Below are 21980 nucleotides of genomic sequence, written 5' to 3'. Positions count from 1 at the left end.
CAGTACTGTAGGTACAGAATTGATCATGACAAATGAGCTTCCCAATCAGAGCAACAATCATCTGCAGGTGGGTAATTTACACATAACCTTACCAAAGACGTTTTCTCAGATGCGGGAAGAGAAAGAATTTACTCTAGAAAGACACCAAAATGAAGCAAATTCTAGAGAACTCCTTTTAATTGAGCAGCAAAGGAAAAATGCAACAAACAGCATAGGAATAATAAACTATAAAAGATATCCACCAGCCAACTACTGATGAAACAGCTGTTTCTTAGGCATAATGGATGAAGGAATGATCCCTTTATATTAGGGATTTTCAGGGAAGGAAGGCTATACCGTGCTAAGTAGTCCAGTCTAAGGGAACTAAACAGGACTGTTCAGATTAAATTGAATTAAAGCAATTTTTCAGATTAAATTTCTGACCTCAAAATGTGTTTTAGGTCATGAAACAGCTAAGTGACAAAGCTCTCACTAGTTAAAACTAGACAACACTAAAAGATCTTCAGGGCTCTTTAGAAACCTTTCTTCAACTTGCTGGTACCTAATCCAACTAAAATATCTTTCTCAACAGCATTGCACGCTTTCAAACCTGTAATTTGTAATAAAGGGAAGGGGGGGGGGGGGAATTTGGCATCTATCTCCTGATGATTTTCCAAAAGGATCAGACACTGGCCATTTATGTCTATTTTTCAAAGATCTTCGGAAAGGTATTTAAAGTGATCTTAGTGTTTTAAATTTCAGAGAGAACCAGGAGGAGTTAAACATCTACTGCTTTTCGTTTCCTGTGAAAGCAGTGAACCTATCACCTACATAAACCACTTTTTAAAGCAACTCACATAAACTGTCCTAAGAGATGAGTAAGAAAGCAAATCCAAGTTTGGTGCTTTAGCGTTCCAGTTCTGTGATGCGGTATCATAAATAATGATTACAGATTTTGATTTAAGACATCTCTGAATTTACATTTCAAAGTGATTTGGAGAGGATTTCGTATTACTCCATCTACGGGTCTGTCCAGTACATTCAAGGAAATCCCATATCCCAGCTGAACAAGTAGATTATGAGCAGACAAAGCATAAGAAAGAGACAGACATGAACTTTAAAGCCTGCTCCAAAAAGCTTAAGCCTGTAATAAGGATATAACTGGAAAGAGTTATTTTACTGATATCGGCAACTTCTCCTGTTAATGTTAGTCTAACGGTAAGTAACTTGATTTCATTTTTTAAGACAGTAATAGACAAAGAATTCTTGACTGAAACTGTTGCTTTTGCATTCAAGTATTTCATTCAAATGATACGCAGCATACACTGACACAACGATATTATTCTGTCCTTTCTTTCTACCACAAAGTCAATGCAATAGTTTTCTCTACAGAAAAAAAGTCTCTAGCAATGTAAAATGAACGTAGAGATGTTTTGAAGTATTGACCCTGCCACTTACTACCTGGGAAAAGTATTTCTTTTAGAAAATGGACTTCACATCCCCATACCCAAATAAGGATTAGTTTCATTCCTGTCTTCATGTGACATATGACTGGGTAACTCCAGACAACCCTCCCTGTTAAGGATGCTGCCTCTATTCAGACACCTGTAAATAGCTGTTTCCTTTTTCACTGAAGCAAGGTTTACTACAGCTTCACTAAAGCCAGTCCTTTCAGACAATCCCCTTCACTGTTCTTCAGTTTGACTACCTTTTATCAAGATCTTCATTCTGTATTCTCATGCAGTCTGAATCATGTGAAGATGAGACCAGCATTAGCTCATTATCCGACAGACTGCTTTATGCAGCTTTAAACTGCAGTGGCCTTCTTTCGCATCAGAGATGGAAATACTTGTTTCCTTTTCATCATTATGCTTCTCGGTTCCCTGCTTCCCTTTGAATTTAAGTATTATCTCCTTTACAATGGAAAGTGCATCATACTGCTACATCATGACAGAGTCAGTAAAGAAAAGCCTTCCTGGCCTCCCACACCTGCTTAAATGAATTCTGCAAAGGTCACTGCACACGAGTTTAAAACATGCTCCTAATTTATAATTGCTAATATTGAATAGGAAGGCAGTTTTCTTACCGGAATTTTTTTTTCTTCCACTGCAGAGGCACACTGGTTTGTTATTGCAGGGCTGCCCAAGAGGGGTGGACTGCTGGCATTGTGTTTTTTCTTTAAAAATAATAAAGTCATTTAAAAAAATGGTAATATGTCTGTGAAACCAGAAAACCACTTGGTAAACTTTTCAGCTAATCTACACAGACCAAACCCCATCAAAAACACATGTGGGAGGAAGGCAGAATACTAAGATGTTGCAAATTATCAAAATGGCAGCCTCCCTAGACCATAAAGGTAAGTAAATAAAAAAGCTATTACGTTGGCAACACAGCTTGAGTGAGAAGAGGAAGCCAATCCGCCTTCAGCAGTCAGAAGCGCAAGACAGAACGCAGGCAGCAGGCCCACTGTCAACCTACTCTGTCCCTTCTGCCTCCAGGTAACCATTTCAAGTACTCTTTAAATAGCCTGTTACCTGTTTGTTGGAGTGAGCAGTGTCTTTATTCTTCATGGTATCATATCCAGTCAGTCTGTGACGGCGGCTCATCTGGAGTGCTACCAGGTCCTTCATGATGGATTTCAAGGCCTCTTGTTCATCTGTGATGCACAAGAATTTTAGTAGTAAGTTGCCTGGGTGAATATCAACCGTAACACTTCTACACTTGTTTTCTGCTTGCTCATAGAATGACGATCCTTTTTAGGATCTTTGCAAATACACCGTAATTTCATTTAGTCATAAAAAGCCCAAAGTCAACCCTATATCGTGAAGCAGTAAACAGACGGATAAATTTTAAGTCAGTTGTCCAATGTTACAAAAGGATCTGGCCATAGTAAATTGCAGAATAAATATCCCCAGCCCCTGGTTCTGTTCAAATTGCTTCAAAACAAACAGTACAACTTGGACAGATTTGCTAGATCATCATAGGTCATTTAGGAAGGGCAAACTGATGTGCTTCTGCCAAGGAAAACCCGGTAAGAATCTGTTCTTTCCAATTTTATATCCTGTTAACTTAGAATTCTTGCTTGCTAGCGGAACAAACCACAGCCAGTAGAAAGAAAAATGAAAGTCTGGATGAAGAGTCATCTTAGAATATCTCTGAATTCAAATCCACTTGCACTGATTTCCCCAACACATTCCTCTCTTTCCCCCAAAACAAGCTGATGGAACAAAGTTCAAACCATTTTATGAGACTTCAAGAGCTGCTGAGCAGATTCAAATTGCACAGCATTAAGAACACTGTCTGCTGGCAGAATATAATGCAGCAGGTTCAATTCAAGGCTTCTTGCAAATGCAGGAAAATAAAAAACACACATTGAAATATTTCTTATACATACTACTGACTGAAAATTACCTTCCGAAGCTAAGAATCCTAATCTAACCAATTTAAAGTTCTTCCATTGCTTGTTAGTTTTGAGGACACAAGTGATATTTAGCAGAACTTCGTGTGAAGCCCAGAAAACAGCGACACAAAAAAGGACAGAACTGCATAGTAGCTGGGCTGTGGTGGATGCTAATGCAAAGTAAGAAGGTGTCTAAGAGCCACTGAAAATAATCCTTTCCTTTTGCAAGCATAACAATCCTAAATTACTCGATACTGCAAAAGGTAGAAAAAGTTGACAGGTGAAGTTTGGTCCAGAACGGGACTGCATAGCCGCTCTGCTCCTAGGCGCTGCGCCATCAACGTAACGAAGCAGCATCAGATGCTGCCACTCCGAGGATCTGCTGTTGGCACACGCATGCCCACTGGATTGCCGGGCTGTCGTTTCACATATCAAGACTCAGAGTTTTTAGGGATTGTGTTGTTTCCTTGGCAAATAACAAGTCCAGTTAAATCCTTCCTGATACTGAGGCACAATTTACGCATGAAATTTGAAGCGGTGATTAGATCAGCTCTGAACATGCCCAGAAGAAGAATCTGCCCTTTCTAAAAGAGTCTGGTTGGACTTGACCACCAGTTTCAGATGTAAAGTTTTTTTTTTTTTTCTTTGGACAATTGGAACTTTTGAAAGCGATGTGAACCAGTTAATGCATGGACGAGGTTATCACATCCCTACTCGTATGACAGTGTATCAGGTGTGCAGTGCTTGATATGCTAGAGTCCTCCTGTCCTCCCAAAGTCCTTAAACATGTCACTTTGATGAGCATTTTTGAAGCTGATTTTTAAATAACTGAAACTTGATTTTAAAAATCCAGCCTGGCTACGCACTCGTTCTCGATTCACGGCACTGGTCTGGACGGGTAATGGCTTACATTTGGAAGTGTTGTCCTGAGAACAGCTGCTGTACATTAAATGACGGACTGTCTCGCATCTGTATTTCTCTGTAAAGGGGACTCACTGGGACTATTTGTTTCTTCAATTTCACGTTATGCATTTGTTCATGAGTGTCTCTCAGTGAAACTTATGTTTTATGCAGAAGACTAGGTTCATAATTAATCAATGTCTGAATAACAAACTAGATTTTCGCAATGCTTAAAGATGACAGATGTGGGGGACATACAGCTTTTACAGCACGCAACGAGTGAATCCTACCAAAATTTAGAAGCAAAAAGAGGGGGAAATATACCTATTTGTAAGGGGGCAACATCTAAAAAAGTGCCAGTCGGGACAAAAGTCACACTAACATTATCTTCGGTACAACCAATAGTTTCTGCCCAGAAGGTCTGCTTTAGCTTTCTGAGAGTACTAAACACCAGAGCAGAGGTACTTCCACTACGGACTTCAGGATGTACTGCCAGAAAAACAGAAACATCCAGCCTAGGCCAGACCGTAGAGACGAACGGGAAGAAATCTCCCAATGCATTTGCAGAAGGTGTTAATTAGAGTAAATTCTTAAAAAAGGAAAGCAGAGCAGTGAAAATAAAGTTACTTGAAAAAAGCCAAAATCAAAACCCACCAAATCTCTGCTGTCCAAGACAAGCCAAATGAGACAATAACTACATTGTGGTAGAGAAGGGAGAGTACTCCTTGAAATTCCAACTGCATGCAAAAGAAGCAAGGGGTATAAGTAACACAACCAAAGCAAGAAGTTGCTTTTTGAAAAGCACATCGGCCAAAGGAAATAATTGCTAGGATCTATCGCAGCAATAACTAACCCCTTGTGGGAGGAAAATGTGAAAAAACAGTTGTGAATGAAAGTTCCAGGTAGCAACAGCACAACTTTTTTCTTTTTTCTTTTTTTTAAATTGTTTCCAACTTTACCTTTGAATGTTTAACCTTTTACCTTACTGGAGTGTCTCCAATTTACTCTTATTCTTTAATCTTGTTTGATATTAAGCATAGCCTTTGAGTCACCTGGCAGACAAAGACTGTAACTTCGCACAATAAAATATTACAAATTATGGACTGGCATAACCCTGGAGCGCCTACCACCCAAAACATGCTGTGAAGAGCTGGGATACAAGTTTTCCACTACAGTGCAGTTTGGGTTTGGCCAGATACCAGGAGGATGAAGAGCTTGTCTTGGCAGAGTTCCTTTGGGCAAGAAGCAAAACAGCTATGAAAGCAGTTTATAACTGAGCACTCATGACAAGAAATCAAGTCAATCAAAGAATACGTCTATGAATAAGAATTTGCATCTAAACAGTATGGTGCATCGCTTGAAAATAAGGATCAACAGTTACAACATGAGCACAGGCTACAGGTGTTTGATCCCAAAGCCCAGGCCGTGTATACAGTCAGCTGGTTTACAGTGTCTCATTTGTATGTGGAAGTAGGCAAAGTGGACACCAATTATGTATCTCTTAATAAAGACTGTAGCTCAACTACATAGTGAATTTATTTACTAGCTAAGGCAACATGTGAATTTACAATATGCCAAGACTCTTAAGGGCACCATCTGGCAAACACCTAAACCCCAGTTAGTGCCCTGCGAGGTCTGTATCTCGCTCTCTGTAAACTCAAGTTTCCTCTGTAGACAAGTGCTAGTGCCGAAAGCTTACTTGCATCCACGCAAAAAGGAACACTTAATGTGCTACCAAAGGCTGATGGAACAACTTCAGTGAATTTGAATCTTACGTGATTATACATTTTTTAATAGTCTTACACTAAGCTATTGGCTCCCTAGTAGCAAAACATACATTTATCCCTATGTTGGTGAGGTAAGAAATGAAGGAGTATTTATCTTTTTAAAAAATAACATGAATGCCAAATATTGATCTGAACTTGTGTATGGAAAAAATGTTTCCGTTTAGGACGGCTTTGTGATTGATTTAATGTGGAGAAGCATGAATACTTCTTTATTTCCATCAAAATAGAGGATTTCCATAGACTGACTTTAAAGAAGCACGTGCAGCAGCATCACATTAATCACACAATGCAAAAGTTATTACAAATGAAAACTAGGCAATTTTTGAAGCGTACTGAGAGACCCTGTTTTGCTAGGTCTCCAGTAGGTCTGGGAAACACAGTTCTGCTTTGTGCGGGAAAGATGTTGTCCAGGAAATGCTTTTCATGTTTTAAAAACTACACTCAAGGATTTTTATAACATCGATAAAAGGGAACTGCTACTCACAGAGAAAGCTATTCCTCTGCATAAAGCATTTATTTCAACTAATAGGTGGTTTATTACACAGGTCTGAGCAAGCCAATGTATTTACTGTGGCAGAAATGGAAACAGTTTTGAAAAAAAATCATGAAGTTCAAACAGAGTAAAAGCATCTGCACGTTGGTAAAAACAGGAAGTCTGTAAACCCCTATAAACCAGGACGCTATTTTATATAGCATGATAATGGAAGACCTGATGCCACATTTGTTTAAAAAGGAAAAAAAAGTGTACAACGAAGTGTGTGTTTGTTATCTACCACCACAACAGCAAAGTTGATTGTGCAAGTGATCAGCAGATCCAGGAGCAATGACTAAATTTCACAAGTGAGGAAGACAAGCTGAATCTATGTTAAAGCTTTGAAAAAAGTTTTTGAAAAAGTTTAATTTTGAGTCCTTCCCTGTGGACAGTCTTAGTGGTAACAAAATGCTGTTCTGCCCAATTTTTAGGAAATCGCAAGTGACCTGGTTTGTAGATTTAAAAGAAAAATCAGAGCTTCTCTACGAACCCAATCCACGCGGTCTATATTTGGGGTACCTCTTCTCTCCCACAAATTATAAAAACAAAGGTTGGCATTTAAGCTGGTCCTAACCTGTAGGCTCAGCCCTGCTCCCTTCCCCCACAGCGCACGGGGGTGTCACTGCCGCTAAAGCCGGGAGCTCCGAGCTCGGCCATGGGTGCGCGTGTGAGCCAAGGGAAGGAAGTGACACAGGCAGGAAAAAAGAGCAGATCGAGGGAAAGACTCAACTGCAGCTGGGCCTGCAGCGAGCGTTTCGTCCAGGCCTGCCACTCACCATCCAGCCCAAACGCCGCTCTCCCCTCCGTTCCCCGGATACATACATATCTCTCGGTATTAGAAGCAAGTATCCGTATTTTAAACGCTGCCAAGGAGCTCTCTGTAGGGAAATAAACCTCAGTCATCGCCCCTTCTGCAAAGGGCCAGAGAATCACCCCCCCGTGAGTTTCAGCTGTACCAAAGGAGTTACGACAAACTGTGATACCAAGCCCTCACTGTAAACCACCCCACGTATCTTTCAGACCAGTTTATGAAAAACAAGATGGAAGAAAAGCAGAGTGTGATACAGCCTGTTATCCATTATCCTTTAGATGATTTGATCACAACTGCCTAATGAATTTAGGTAAGATCTTTCCGATCACGAGTGATCTGCTTGCGGCTGTACCGTGACTGCTCCAGCACAAGCGTAAAACGCTGCAGTGGAGCGGTCTATGAAGTTGTACTTTTTCATTCTGCGCTCGCATATTTACAAACAGGCATCCAACCGCCTGGAAAACACTTCCGTGGAAATTCAACTTCTTCCTTCTCAACTATTTTAAGCTTATGTACCGTCTGGCTGGTTCCTTTAGAGAGGACACAGACTGAACAATACGATGCCTCTCTTTGTAAAAGAGAAGTGTACTGATAGATCTGCATATATGTGATGTATTTACAAAATCAAAGCAGAGTACAAAGGAAATGAAGTTGCTTTACTTCTGCTTTGAGCAACATTTGCAATACTTTATGAATTTACAACATAAGAACCAATTATGCGTTCAGACTAAGTAATGAAGGACAATCTTCGAAAACTAAACTTAGTTGGAGGGAAGAGACATTAAAGCGGTAGCCCACAAAGCAATGCAACGCCGAACTTATGACAACAGTAGTAATTCCCTTGCCAATAGGCAAATAAGTAAGTTCTGGTTTAGAGATATTAAATTGTTAATTCTAGTACACGAGATCCCCTCGTTAAACTGCAAAGGGAACTAGGTAACACAAAAAAAACTCCTCACATGCAGTTCTTTATACAGGACATAACAGTCCAAAAGAATTAATCATTCAAATTCAACCATGGCAACTTCTGATAGCAACATTTTACTCTTGAAAAAGAGTTCCTCCAATTCCTTTGCTTGTTTTGATGCGTTACTGTCTGCATTAAGCATGGCAAATAAGAATTCAACGGAAGCTTCATAGAGAAAAAACTATTTTGGTCGACTCCCAAGCTACAATTAATACCACAGTAAAAATTTTCCCCATTAAGTTTAAGCACATAAATTCCCAACTCAAAAATAAGCAACCTGATTCTTCCAAGGCTGCAAAACCTCCCTCAGCTCCCAGGCCTGACCTACCGATCCTCAGTTACTCTGTCTGGCCAATTTTAGTAAAAGTCTGCAGTCGGGTGGTGCGTGCCTGCGTGCGGCTCGGGCGGGCAGCCCCGCCGACACCCCCGGGGCTCACCGCGCTTTCTAGTACTAAACTACTTTTTTTTTTTTTAAACTATTTAAAAGAAATCCCTTGAGAATACACTGCTTGTGCAGGGCAAGCGGTTTCCGCGCTGCCGACGGCCCGGCTATGGACCGATGGAACCGGCCCGGGGGAGCCAGGCCACCGCGGGCAGCAGGACCCGTCCAGCGCCGACCCCCGGACGCCGCGGGCTGAGCCGGCCCAAGGGGGACGGCGGCGGCCGCACCGCCGAGGCCGCGGTTCGGGCCCCCCTCCCCAGCCCCGAGGGGCCCGGCTGCGGCCCCCGTCTGCAGCTCAGCTCCCGCCGCCCGCGGAAGGCCCGGCGCGGCCCAGGGACCCGCTGCCCCCCGCCCCGGTGCGGCGGGGAGCCCCCGCCGCGGCCCGCCCCCTCCGCCGCAGGCCCGTGAGGCGGCAGCGAGGCGCCCCCGCCCGCCCAGTCCCCGCCGCGGCTCTCACCCATCTCGGCGGGCGTCGGGCCCGCGCCCGGCGGGCGGCGGCGCGCTGAGGTACGGGGCTGTCACCGCCGCGGCTCCATGGCGGCCGGGCCGAGGGGGAGGGCTCACAGCCGCCGCCACATTCCCAGGCCCGCGCCGCCGCCGCCTCCTTCCGGCGGCCGCGCTCCGGGTCCCGCCGCGGCGGCGGGGGTGGGAGGGGGCACGGGCGGTCCCGGTCGCTCCCCGCCGCCGCCACAGGGCGCCCGGGCGGCGAGCAAAACAAACCGCTCGGCGGCCGCCGCGCACCCGCCGCCGCCGCCTGCCAATCACATGGGCCGACCCGCCGTCGCCCGCCAATCCGCGCCGCCGAGCCACCCACCCGACGGCGTCGCTCGCCAATCGGCGTGCGAACAGCCGCGCCGCCCGCCCCGCCCGCCGCTGCGCCGGCTGCCAATCACGGGGGCCCGTTCCGCTCGCGGGTTAGCCCCGCCCCCTCTCCCGCCACAAGGCGGGGGCACCCCAGACCCCGCCCTAAGCGGGCTGCCAATCAGGGTGACGGGCGGCTCCACGGCCCCGCCCCCTCGGCCGGGTTCTAGAGCCGGGGCGCGCGGCTGGGTCCTAGAGCCCGCCCGGGGCTGCCTGAAGCACGTCCCCTCCTGCGAGCAGCCGGGAACCAGCCTCGCCCCACCCGCACCCCTCCTTGTCCCAAGCACCATCCCGCAGACTCCAAACCCAGCTCTCCCCTTAGCCACGATTTTCGGTGGACAAAAGTGTGCTGGAAGAGGGCAGGTGTCTCTGCACCCTGACCCCGTTGGTTTGCTCTCCTCCTAAGTAGAGCTTGGCAACGACTTTAATTGTTGCTTTAAAAGGGGAGGGGGAAAAACCCAACCAAAAACAGTTCAAGAGTGTTAAAAAGCCCAAAAGACACTGAGAGCAGGATTCTTTTGGTTTCAAAAGAAAAAAGCGTGAGACAATTACCCAGAGCATCAACCCAAGGCTATCTGTGGGAAGAGATGTCACCTCCTAGAAGCTGTTCTAATACAAGATCCTGTCACCACCGTTACCTCGACTAAGTCCGCAGGCCATCACAGGTCCCCCACAGATTGCAGTAAGTGACAAATGTCAAAGTAACAGAATAAACAGCTCTTCTGCTTTCTAAACCTTCAAAACCACTATTTCATTTTCTCTGCAATCACGATGTTTCGAAGCGCTGAAATCACATACCATATCTGTTAAAGTTACTCAACGTCAAAGTAAAGTTCTGGATCCAACCTGCAGGAGTGAACTCTAGCCTAGTTTATTTAAAGTTCAGCATTTCCTCCCCTTTCATTTAGGAGTGTATCTTAATGAGAAAGTGTTTTTGTTGTGAGAAGTGGAACTGCTGACCCGCTACATTCACTCACTTGATTTATGACACTTGATGACAATTTTTTTTCAGCTTTAGCATTTCGGTTTGTCAAGCCAACTTGAACACACAAACCATAAGCAGAATACATTCTTGCTAAAAAACTCACCAGTGCCACTAAATACATACAACTTTGAGGGGGGAAAGTCCCAAAACAGAACAAACATACCACACAACAGATTTTCATAAGATTTTAGGGCAAAAAAGGACTACTACGATCGTCCAATCTAACGCAGGAATTCTACTTAAAGTTCATAAACTGTGTTTAAATCAAACCATACCTTTTCAAGTGACATCCAGGCTTCAGCTTCTCTTTCCCAGCTTCAGCTTCCATTCCACCTGCGGGATGATATTTTTCTAGTGTCTTTTCCGCAAAAGGGACAGCAGAGGGGTTTTGTTTTTTTCAAAAGAAGTACGGCCCTTCTTCCCTGGTGCGGCAATGGCCACCCTGCTGCTGGGAAACCCACCTCGAGCAGATGTTTTAGCAGCTGCTTTTCAATCTGGCCAACGTCTAGCAGCAAGTGCATTGTTTTTGAAGTGCTTTTGCTCGCCAGCAACACAGCAGCAATGTCAAAGAGGTTATATCAACTGGATAAGCCACACAAAGAAGAAAACTAGATTGGAGAGGGAAATTTCTCAAAAGGGTGGGCAAGTGCAGGAATCTAAATCTCACACACCAGGAGGAATTTAGGACTTAGCCAAAGCAAGACAACAATATCTGTGATATCATTAATTTTTTTTTTTTAACTGTCTAGATGCTAGATGGGATAATAGAGAGATCTCGCAATGTCATACTAGGTAGACACGCAAATCTGTAAAGGAATGCTTAGATCAACAGATCTGGCCTCTCTAGAGCAAGAAGCCGTAGACAAAGCCAATAATCTAACTTTGAAGCTGGCTTGCTTTCAGCAGAAGGTTGGACTAGATGACTTCCACAGATCTCACCTTGACGTTCCCATCTTAACACCAGTCTAACGCTGTTAGTGTTTAGACTTCCCTTTTTTTTAGTCCCTCCTGTCTTACTGCTCTGATGCTAGAAAAGTGTTTCTAGCTTTCCTGCCTATTCTTCCCCATTTTCATGCCCAGCTTACAGCTGTTTGTTTTCATGTCAAGATTATCCTTTTACTTAAGTAATCCTTTCATCTTCCCTGGTATTTTCTCTCGAAATACATCAAGATGATAATCATATCTCCTTCCAGGCTTCATTGTAATAGACAAGTAAGCCACTCTTTTCATAATACCAGCTTTGTATTTGAGGTATCTTCCTTGTAGCCTTTTTTGCCCCTGTTCTAATTTGAATTTCTCTCTCTGGTTTGACAGCGTCATTATTGCTCTCAGACCAACTTTTCTACATGCTTTTTCACAGCTTTATGGTGGCTCATCACTATCCTTTATCAACTAGTAAATCCCGTCTTCCTTTCCTCACTAATTTCCAAGAAGTAATAAACTCTTAGCATCCTTCACAAATTTCTCCTCACCCCTAAATTCACAGCCCTGCATTTTCTGCTGCTACGTTTCATCTCATCTCTATTTCTCTCTTCAAAGTCATCAGTTCTCTAAGACATTCTAGTTCCCTCACATTATTGAAGCCTCCCACTTTTCTTCATCACCAAATTTAATTATCACGCTTGCTTTTTGTGCCAAGGTCATTATAAAAAGGCTTTAGCGAGATTACTCTTGGGACCAGAACTGGAGAAATTCAGTATTAATTCCCCACTGCACCAGCCCTGATGTCAAAACACGCCATCATCACCTTACCCTTTGGTATTTTTGTCTATCTTCCAGTTCTTACATGTTTGCACATAAAATTCTCAGTTGAAGCCCTGTTAAAGGGGAACTATTGCATGTCCTTCATGTAGAAGGTTGGTTTACTTCAATCCAAAAGATATTAGACTAGCTAGTCACAGCTTGTGATAGCGAGCCAGGAGTTCCCAGCAGATGGTAGGAGACAGCCACCCTGGTAAAACTCCCTCTTCTCATCTCCAACTGCCCAGGACATCTGGATTTCACTGAAGCTTTTTCCCTGCCCCTTTGTCAAATTGAAAATAGAATGATTTGTCCTTAGCGGTCAATCACTTCACCCACCTATCAAGCCTAATGTCTAAACCAGCAATTTTTATCCATTGATTTGTGGTTCTATTTCTCATTTTACAGACATTATCACAATGCTATCTGGATTAAGCCTTTTTTTGGACCACTGTAGACCCCTCCTCATCTTTTTTTCCCCTATACAAGCTGGTACACCCTTCCTCAACAGGAATCAATATTTCTACCAAAATGGGTCCTCCTGTTTTGTATAACTTGAGAAAAAATGAATCATTCCTTTTTCACCTTTACTGTCTACTTAATGCTATACTAGTTTTGAATCAGGTTATTTGTTTTACCAATAACATTATGGTACAAACTGATACTCTGTGGTTTTCCACCCAGATTGCCCACACCCTTTCAAAGCCGCGGCTTTCCAGAAGAGAAGCTTCATTCCTGTAAACAGCAACTACAAAGCATACTTAATTCTTCAACTTAAAGCTATTCAGATTGTTTGAGGCCATTTAATGTAAAACCATCAGTAAAGATATTCACTGAGACCCTCCAGGAGCTATTATGCTTATAGTTAGCCCGTTTGTTTTAAAAGAACTTTATAGAGGCCTTATTGTTTAATGCCGTCACGCAGTATGAAGTAAGAAAAGGAAATGTAATCCCTATTTTAGGGATTAAAGAGCACGGCACAGAGAGCCAGTGACTTGTTACAAGTTACACAGGAAGTCTGGAGTAGACCTTTGGGATTATAGCTCCTGGCATCTTTTCCCAGTCTCTTAATCACTATGCCATCATCGTATTTTCTATTCTGGTAGTATTTCCATTTTCTGAAGCATACCTGTCTGACTCAAAGAGCTGCTTCTCCTTGCTATCAGATGTACTATTTCTTCATTCCTTCCTGTTTCCGTTCTTGTTTAGGTAGACACATCCTTCCTGGGGAGCTGAGCAGTCTCCAGGCTGAGCCTTGTCCCATGCCAAAACTTCCTTATTCTACACCTCAGACTCCACAGTCGGAGACACTGGACAGGAGCAGTGAGAAGAAATAAAAATTGAAGGGGCAGAGGAGGAGAAACCCTGTCATCTTCAAAGGATGCATGAAAGTGTTCTGCACTCTTCTCTGCAGATCTGAGAGAAGAGCAATCTCACTGATTCCAGGCAGTTCTGATTCTGCTAACGCTTTCTTGTGTTCTCAGCTTTGAAAACAAAGTTAATGGAAAACTAACATCATTACCCAACTTCAGGACAGCGTGGCACAATATATATTGGCCAAACCTTACCTCACCTCCAGCAGAATACATCAAGCGTGTGAAACTCCTTAAAAACACGCCTGGAGCACCCTCTTCCCAGCCCCAGAAGAGCAGCTGCCTACCTGTCCTGTTCTGCCTGTCCTGCTGCCGACCGCACTCCAGCAGAGGGGGCTCTGAAGCTGTCTGGTTAAAAAATAGGAACCATTCTGCTTGTGGAGTGGGCAAAACTGAAGAGAAGGAAGAGGAGGAAGGATGTTAAAAATATTACACGCTTTTAGATCATTACTTGCTTCTGAGCTGGCAGTCTGGACTCTTTATAGAGCAGTACTAATGAAAACACACAAGATAAATGCTTGTTAGAATGTCAGGGCTTCGTATCATCTCAGAGATCACTTTTTCTCTACACCTATGGGTAGTATATTCTGTTACCGTGGAGGATTTCTTTCATTTTTAAGTATTTTCAAGCCTTACTGATCAGTGATTAATTATGTGCTTTTCACTTACAACTGGTATCAGAGAAGAATTGACTTTCCCAGGATCACAGAGCAAGCAAGTCAGCCCTGCCAGATGTCAGCTGTTCCTTACTATTTACAAAAGGCAGAGAACCTCTCCTTGTCTCTTTTTCTACCCATATTCCTCTACAGGACTTTATAGCACTTGTTTTGCCACACTGACACGCCATCCGTTTCTCCTATCACCTACCAGTTTCTGATTTTTTGCACTAGCAGCTCCAATTTGCAGAGGTTGCTTTCTTCCACCAGCGTGGAAGCTGAGAAAGTTTCTTTGGAGAATTCTGAAGCACAGATCCCAGGGGAAAAAAAAAAAAAATCTAAGAGGATGTAAGTAATTTCTAGGGTAAAAGACAAACAATTCTTAGAAGGAAAGCATCTTTTCCAAATATGGGTTACTAGAACAAAGTCCATATATAGCTTAAAAACACTATAGCATCTTTACAGGCAACTCTTTCCACTGTGGTCATGAAGCTTAATAAGCTTTTATTTCAAAGCCAGTACACAAAGAATTAGAGAGTAATCCAATGTTGTCAGACAACGGTTTAGTTGAACGAGAGTTAATCTAAATACTGAAGTCATCAGTCCTGCTCACCAAGGTCTAAGGTAAAAACAAATTTCCAAGTTCTGCCACCCTATTCCCCTCTAGGTCCTAGTTCCAGCAACACCACCACCAGCGACTGAGCCTGTAAAGAAAACACCCTTTAACAGAGGTCAGCCATACACAAGAGAGACTTAGAAGCTAAATAAGTGCCTAATTGCTTTGTCTTCAATTTGCCTGTATTCAAAAAGCCTTAGAGACCAATTATTTGAATTAAAAAAAAAAATACCCCTCTTCCCCGCATCTTAAAAACCAAAAACACACAGGCAGATAATTACCATTTGTTGTATAGGGAACAAGCACTATGCAAAGAAGTTGGAAAACAAGCACTAACAACACTAGTACACAGGAACCACGCAGCAGGTTTGTTTTAAGAAAGTAAATGCAGGTGTACTTTAAATATTAACCAAGTTCTGTTGTGACTGGGTTCCTAACAATATAATTATTTGGAGTAACTTGCAACTTAGGGTTTGTAGAATTATCAAGTTTGTTGGGTATCAGTAGGACAAGAGATGAATACACTTCACCAGTTTTGCAGGGACAAGATAAAGCAATCACCCTCCCTTTTACAGCAATAAACTTCACACAGGATACATGAAGCCTATCTGAAGTAGTTCCCTGCAGGCACCAGTTTTTAACTCACCACACAGTGAACTGCAGTCAATCTACAAATGTTCCATTTTTATTACAAAGTATGAAAGGCAGAAAATACTGTACCTAATACACAGAAGGCTGAAACTTAGAAAGAAGGTTAAAAAATCTGAATAAAACTACATAGGAAGCAGGAAATAGCATAAAAGGATGCAACATTCCACTTTCAAGCGATTTCAGAAAATTGCCTTAAAATTTACAGAGTTTCAACAATATGGTTCCATGACTCAGGTGTTAAAATCCATTGTAACAAAACCTTTTGTGTTTTCTCCATAAAAATAAAGGAATATAGGGACACTGCAGTTATCCATGTCAACAACATAGGTCTGTTGAATAGCAGGATACTAGGATTTCTCTAGGACAGTATAGTAGCGAAGTTGCAAATCTCAATACGGAAGGTGGAGAAAAGAAGAAGTAAAACTGCTATTGCTTTAACATATTTTAGTGAGAACAAGAAGTCAGGAATCTCATATGGATGTTTGTACAATCATGCTACAAAGATTACACCTTCAGGAAATTACCACAACGGGACTGTGAATGGGAAGAGCAGAAGGGAAAACACACATAAAAGTAAACATCTCCTACTTGACTATTGGTAACAAAAATGCTTCGGCGCAACGGATTTAAATTACATTTTACACTGCTAGCAACCCAAGTTTAAAAAAAGGTTCCTTTTAAATAGTAGATTTCATAATTCATATTTACCAGGTTGTCAAAAAAAGCAACGCATCGCTTCTCAGCTGTACTAGGACTCTGTCACTCACTGGTTCTTGCATTTCTGCCTGTGTTCGGATTTGACAGACTGATCCTCACCTCTAACAGAGGAGACTTGAGAGTCGCACGTCTTGCAAACAGGAAAGCAAACTCCAAGGGATGAGAGCTGGAACACGGGCTTACAGCTACTCATGGCCACAATATTTTTTCAGGAAATAGCTTATTTCTTCATTTTGTTAGATTTTTCTGAAAAGAAATAAACTTGATGGAAGCCACACATAATTTTTTTTATTTTTATGACTATGGATATTCTAGCTTGATGCTGAGTATTAGAGGTTGCACAAAAGGCCACTGAGATACTTGGCAGACAAAGTTATCATCTGCAATCAGGCAGCAGCAAGCAAGTCTCACAAGTGCCTTTGACTCTGGAGTCTGCCATGAATTGCTAGATAAGCATTCAGTGACTGGTATTTAGTTGCATTTTTAATTACTGTTTTTTAGTGCTGGTGAAAGGTGCTGATCGGAAGTTCTGGAGATCTCTTCCTAAAAAATAAAAAAAGGAGTCGGGGCATGCCAAACTGCTCTCCATTTCCTTGAGAATGAGACATTTCTGACTCTTCTCAGGTAAGCAGAGGGAAATACAGCTGCATCTCCAAGTAAGTATGAGAAAGTGCTCTGTAAGTGCCACATACAATTAATTGCCTGCATTCTCTGCAAAGATCAAGAGAAACGGGGATATAGTTGACAGTACATCTTGCCCATTCCAGAACTGATTTTGGACACCTCCTTTTAATATCTGCTGTACAATAAATACAGGCCTGCTCTGGAATATTGGTCTGACAGTAGAAAGCAGGAAATATGTATCAGAGAGAACTTGTGTTAACTGACAGGGTAACACAGTGTGGATTTGAGGTGGTAGGACCGTTTTGCTAAGCAGCAGTGGGAAGACTAAACCCTTCGGTACTTTGATGGAACTTTAACTGTGCAATCTATTGAGCCAAGAGCTTACCCTTGCTGCTGTTCATCCCTTTCAGTATGTCCTGAAAGAGTTAAAACACCACTAACATAAGGCATTGACAAGTTCAAGAATTTAGGTTGTGTGAATTTACAGACAGCAGCTGCATTTTTTCTATCACAAAAAAAAATTACCCGAAGAATCCAGCTACATCTTTACACAACCAACCTGCCACTGCTGCCATCATGTTCAGATGGTAGAAAAGAGGATTCCCAAACACCGTCAAGTTCCTAAGCAAAGGGTGACAAGCAGCACTACGTTACTTGGGTTGGCCTTGCAAGATTGTGTCAGTCTCAGAATACAGAGCTTCAATTTAACATTAACAGTATTGTCAAGTGCTTGTATTTTTGGTGTTCAATAGAAACAGATGAGGGTGCACTAGATACTGACAACCCTAGCCAGTTTAGGATTTCAGTGACTGTTGTATTTAACATTTTATACAAAACATAGACAAATGCCTACCATAAAAGGGCTGAGGAAAAGATGACTCTCCCCCTAATCTTACCAAAAATATACTTGTTAAAGTGCCATCTGCAAGAGAACAAAACAGACACACTCAGCTTTCTTCATTTACATTTAAAACAAGCACAAAAGCATCTGTGAATTCCAATATATCGGACTCCTCCCCTCACCTAGTCTCTGGCAGGCAGTGAGCTACAGTTGAGCCTGATGCAGCTTTCTCATTGCAACACCAGGCAAAAATAGATCTTTTTACTATTATCCAGAACATTCAGGAGAGTAATTATAGCTAAGTTTTGAAAGGATCATTAACTTTGACTTATGAGAGACAATGCCTCCCCCGTTAAGTACATTTCAAGTACATATCAGTCTCCTTTCATATAATTCTTTGAAACCACTGTCTTCCTTCTAAACAGATTGTCAAAGCACTCAAATCCTTGCCTTTTAAATCCCTGCACACAGAAGTACAATTCCCATAGATGCAACCTACCACAGCCCATTTCATTTAGACAATTAACAGAGTTGGCACAGTACACACTAATCTGACATCCAACTTGTTTTCTGCAGGTTTTCACCTCACTAATGAGTTTTACATGATCAAGATCTCCTGGTTGAGAGCCAATATACTAGCAACAGGTTGTCCACATAATAGTAGGAATCTATGGAAAGCTTGGTTTAAACAGAACATAACAACCAGACAATAGCTTAGTACCTTGAATTAATCAACTGGAGACGTGATACAGAACTACTTAAGTCAGAGAAAAATATTTCTGTCCCAGAATCAGTCTTGCCTGTACCAACCATGTGATTTTCTGCTTTGCTAGCCTCACTGATGCTCAGACTTTTCCCTTAATGTTACTTCATACTCAAGGGATAGGAGGCATTTGAAAGCAGTTGCTCTGCATCCTCTACTTGTGCAGTAAGCACAAAATAATTGAGATCAAATATCAAAGTATTTATTTTCATAAACTTCGGAAAAAATAATGCTTCTGGGGGCTTTACACCCAACATAATTGAATGTTAAGCGAGTGAAATATGATAAACTATATCTTCTGATTCACAGGCTACAGTGACAAGTCTCAGGGTTTTATTTTATCTTGCAAATAAACTTGAACCAGCAAGTAGACAGTGAGCTCCCTACCACTGTGTCAGCAGGTGCTGGCAAAAGGGCACAAAGTCTCTCACTTCCTTCTCTATATGGAAGTGCCATTTGCACTACAGAACATCTCACCCATGAGGATTTTCATGTCTTTTCAGTCATTAACCTTTCAAGCAACTTCTTTGAAAAGAAGCTATTTTAAGTAGCATTTCCCTGTTCGAAAACAGCCTCTAGTGATTTCAAATGTAACTTCATATGAAGAATGACAATGGATTATGCCCAAAGCAATATGCTGTAGATCCAGAAGGTACCCCAACTGGCTAAACAAACAGAATATAGGCTTTTATTTAGAATCCACTTGAGCCTACAAGATTCCTTCACTTGCCTTTGACAAGTTTGGAATGAGCACCCAGTTCCACAAATGAACTTCAAGCAGTTTTATGGATGGAAGGACTGACACTGCATTCTCTTCAGGTTCGTAACAGAATTGTTTTCCAAGAGTAGCAACAGCTACCTGGCTATTCAGACTATTAGCCCCTTTATACATGTTCTCTTCTCATCACCTTAGTGTAACAGATTGTATTCCTCTAGGAATAAACTGCATTTGCCATTTGGTATAGCCTATGGAGTCTTTTAGTGACTTCACTTTCAACTAAATTATCTTACGTCTTTTTTAAAGCACAGTTCTACAATTGCCAAAGATGCATTTTTAAGCTAAGCAACAGATGCATTCATCTTTTACTCATGCCATCTATACAGGAATGAGACTTTGAAGCATAAAGGGGACTACAGAAAGTACTAATATTACACGTAGTTCCCTCTTAGTAACACAGCATATTATGCCTACCATTTGTAACTAAACAGTACATGACAAGCCTGTGTCCAATTTTTATATGAGTATCTAAAGCTGTGAGTGCCATTATGTGCTTCTGCTAAGAAAATCCCAATTTTCACTTCATTCTGCATGAGTATTTTCCAGTTTAAGATGAAGTGCTATTGTAAAAAGTGATAACCTAATTGTTTGGCTAACTCCGTTCTGACATCTAGAGCAAATCTGTCTGTGGAACACACTACTCTCAGCACTGCTGCCAATAAGAAAAAACCCTGACCTTCAAGTCAAATCAAGCTTTATGTCAAAAATCCCACAACTGAACACAGAATGTCATTGACAAAACATGCACTTGAACTGTGTTAGGTTCTCTGATATTAAAAGGAGTGATGGAATAAAGCTGTCCCTAATGAATTCCTATCAAATTCACAAGGCAGTGCTTTTCTGAGCTCCACATTGACAAGCAGCCTGTAGAAGAATATTTCTGTATGTCCAGAATGACAAAACTTTTCAAATTCTGTTCTGCATTTGACAGCGCTTTCAGTGTCAGCTTCACTGTTTCACAGCAATCGCTTTTCCCAACTTGCCTTTCCTGCATAACTGACAAGATTCAAGTTTGCCAGTGTCCTACTATTTATAATGCTGCCTCCAGTTGCAGGTGAATACTCATTAGGTGGAAAGGCCATTTTGACAGTTTCTGACATTTACATCAAAACTCAGCTGGTATACCTTTACAGACCAGCTATGGTTGTCATGTCTTCATTTGGGAGAGTACTGTGGAGCATTCATCCGAGTAGCTATGTTATCAACGAATATTTTTATCTTGCCTAATCCACTCAGCTTTGATTGAAAAGTATTACTGTAGAGTGATCCACTATTCAAAATGGAAACAGAAGCCCTTGGGCACATCCCCAAAAGATATGATGGCGACAAGTGCCAAACCTTAGCCTCAACGGCATGGTTTCTTTCCTTTTAAATCCATCTTTGTGCGTTGCATTAGTGAATAATTTCTTTCAGAGAAACAGCTTTCATTTGGATAGCGGACCAGCTTTTCCAACTCATCTCGCTCATTCAACAAGACCTGACAGTACAAAGCAAATACACTTCGGAAAAAAGATTGCTTTGTACTCCTTTCGAGAACTCCCAGGAACACAGGCCAAATGCAAAGAACCTCCAAGGTACAGGCTAACCATAAAATCTTGCTCATATTATTTGCCAATCAAGCAAGCTACAAAGTGTGAAACCATTTTATTTTGGTTTAGATAGTAAGTCTTCTGAGGGGAAATCATTTGATTGGATGTGTCAATCCCAAGTCCATTACAAACCACATTTTTTTCAGGAGTCATTCACCTCCTGGGAGCTTAAGTCACGCACGTATCTTCTTTCTGAAACCTATTACCGTTCTGTTAGCTAACACAACTGCAGGATCACACAAATTCAGTTATAATTTAAAAATAAGGCCTACCATAGTAACAACTGCCTCTAGCATCAGAAAAGTGTAAAGAAATTGTGCAACAAGTACTTGTACTTCACAGCACCAGAAAATTCTGCCCAGGTAACCAGGTATAGAGAGCCAAGGCAACAGTTAATCCTGGCAGGCCTGTACTGCCAGCGAGCCTGCAATGTTGTTGTGATTTGTATCAACAAATAGATCCTGCTTTGGGCGTATGGAAGTGGATCACATATCAAAAGTAAGAATTAGGGAGGAAAAACCTTACTCAATAGAAAGCCCAATATATAAAAACCATACAAATGTTTAAACAGTTTAGAGGCAGCAACAACAGGAATGATAAAGATTCCTGCCAAGGTGGCTGTTAACATCAATGTCTTTTTCCCCCACCTTGTTTTGCACCTGCATCTATTAAACTAGTTGGATGTGCTGCCTCAGCTGGCTGACAAACACATGGACATACGCAGCAACTTAAAAGCCTGCAAGCTTATTAATACAGTCAACAAACAAATATACAGAATTTTAACTGAGGGGGGGAAAAAAAAAAAAAGAAAACCAGAACCCAGAAGGTCCAAGAGGCTCAGCACGTCTCTGCATTTTAGAGTCCTGGAGAGACAGGAGACACCTGCCATTGATTCTTGTAACAGTTTCTTGTAACAGTAGATGCAAAGCAACAACAGATACTGGCCACTTGACTTGTGTTGTTCTTAC

General features: G+C 42.0%; 1 protein-coding gene across 4 annotated transcripts in view; it reads right to left on the bottom strand.

Moving 5' to 3' along the window:
- MAP3K3 (mitogen-activated protein kinase kinase kinase 3) overlaps positions 1–9528 on the bottom strand; it is a 43755-nt gene extending 34227 nt beyond the window's left edge. For 2 of the 4 annotated variants that reach the window (XM_075171261.1, XM_075171262.1), the window contains exons 1-4: positions 9276–9527; positions 7375–7476; positions 2514–2635; positions 2066–2155 (exon numbers count right to left, since the gene is read on the bottom strand). In XM_075171261.1, the coding sequence (XP_075027362.1) occupies positions 2066–2155; positions 2514–2635; positions 7375–7476; positions 9276–9279 (318 nt within the window). In that variant the 5' untranslated portion in view covers positions 9280–9527. Of the gene's footprint in view, positions 1–2065; positions 2156–2513; positions 2636–7374; positions 7477–9275 lie in introns of all 4 variants that reach the window. The other 2 variants (XM_075171263.1, XM_075171264.1) reach the window with 1 other exon arrangement.
- Positions 9529–21980: the final 12452 nt, after the last annotated feature.

Source organism: Calonectris borealis, chromosome 22, assembly GCF_964195595.1.
Source record: "Calonectris borealis chromosome 22, bCalBor7.hap1.2, whole genome shotgun sequence".
Lineage (NCBI taxonomy): Eukaryota > Metazoa > Chordata > Aves > Procellariiformes > Procellariidae > Calonectris > Calonectris borealis.
The sequence above is the reverse complement of the archived record's forward strand: the minus strand, read 5'-3'. Positions and strand labels throughout refer to the sequence as shown.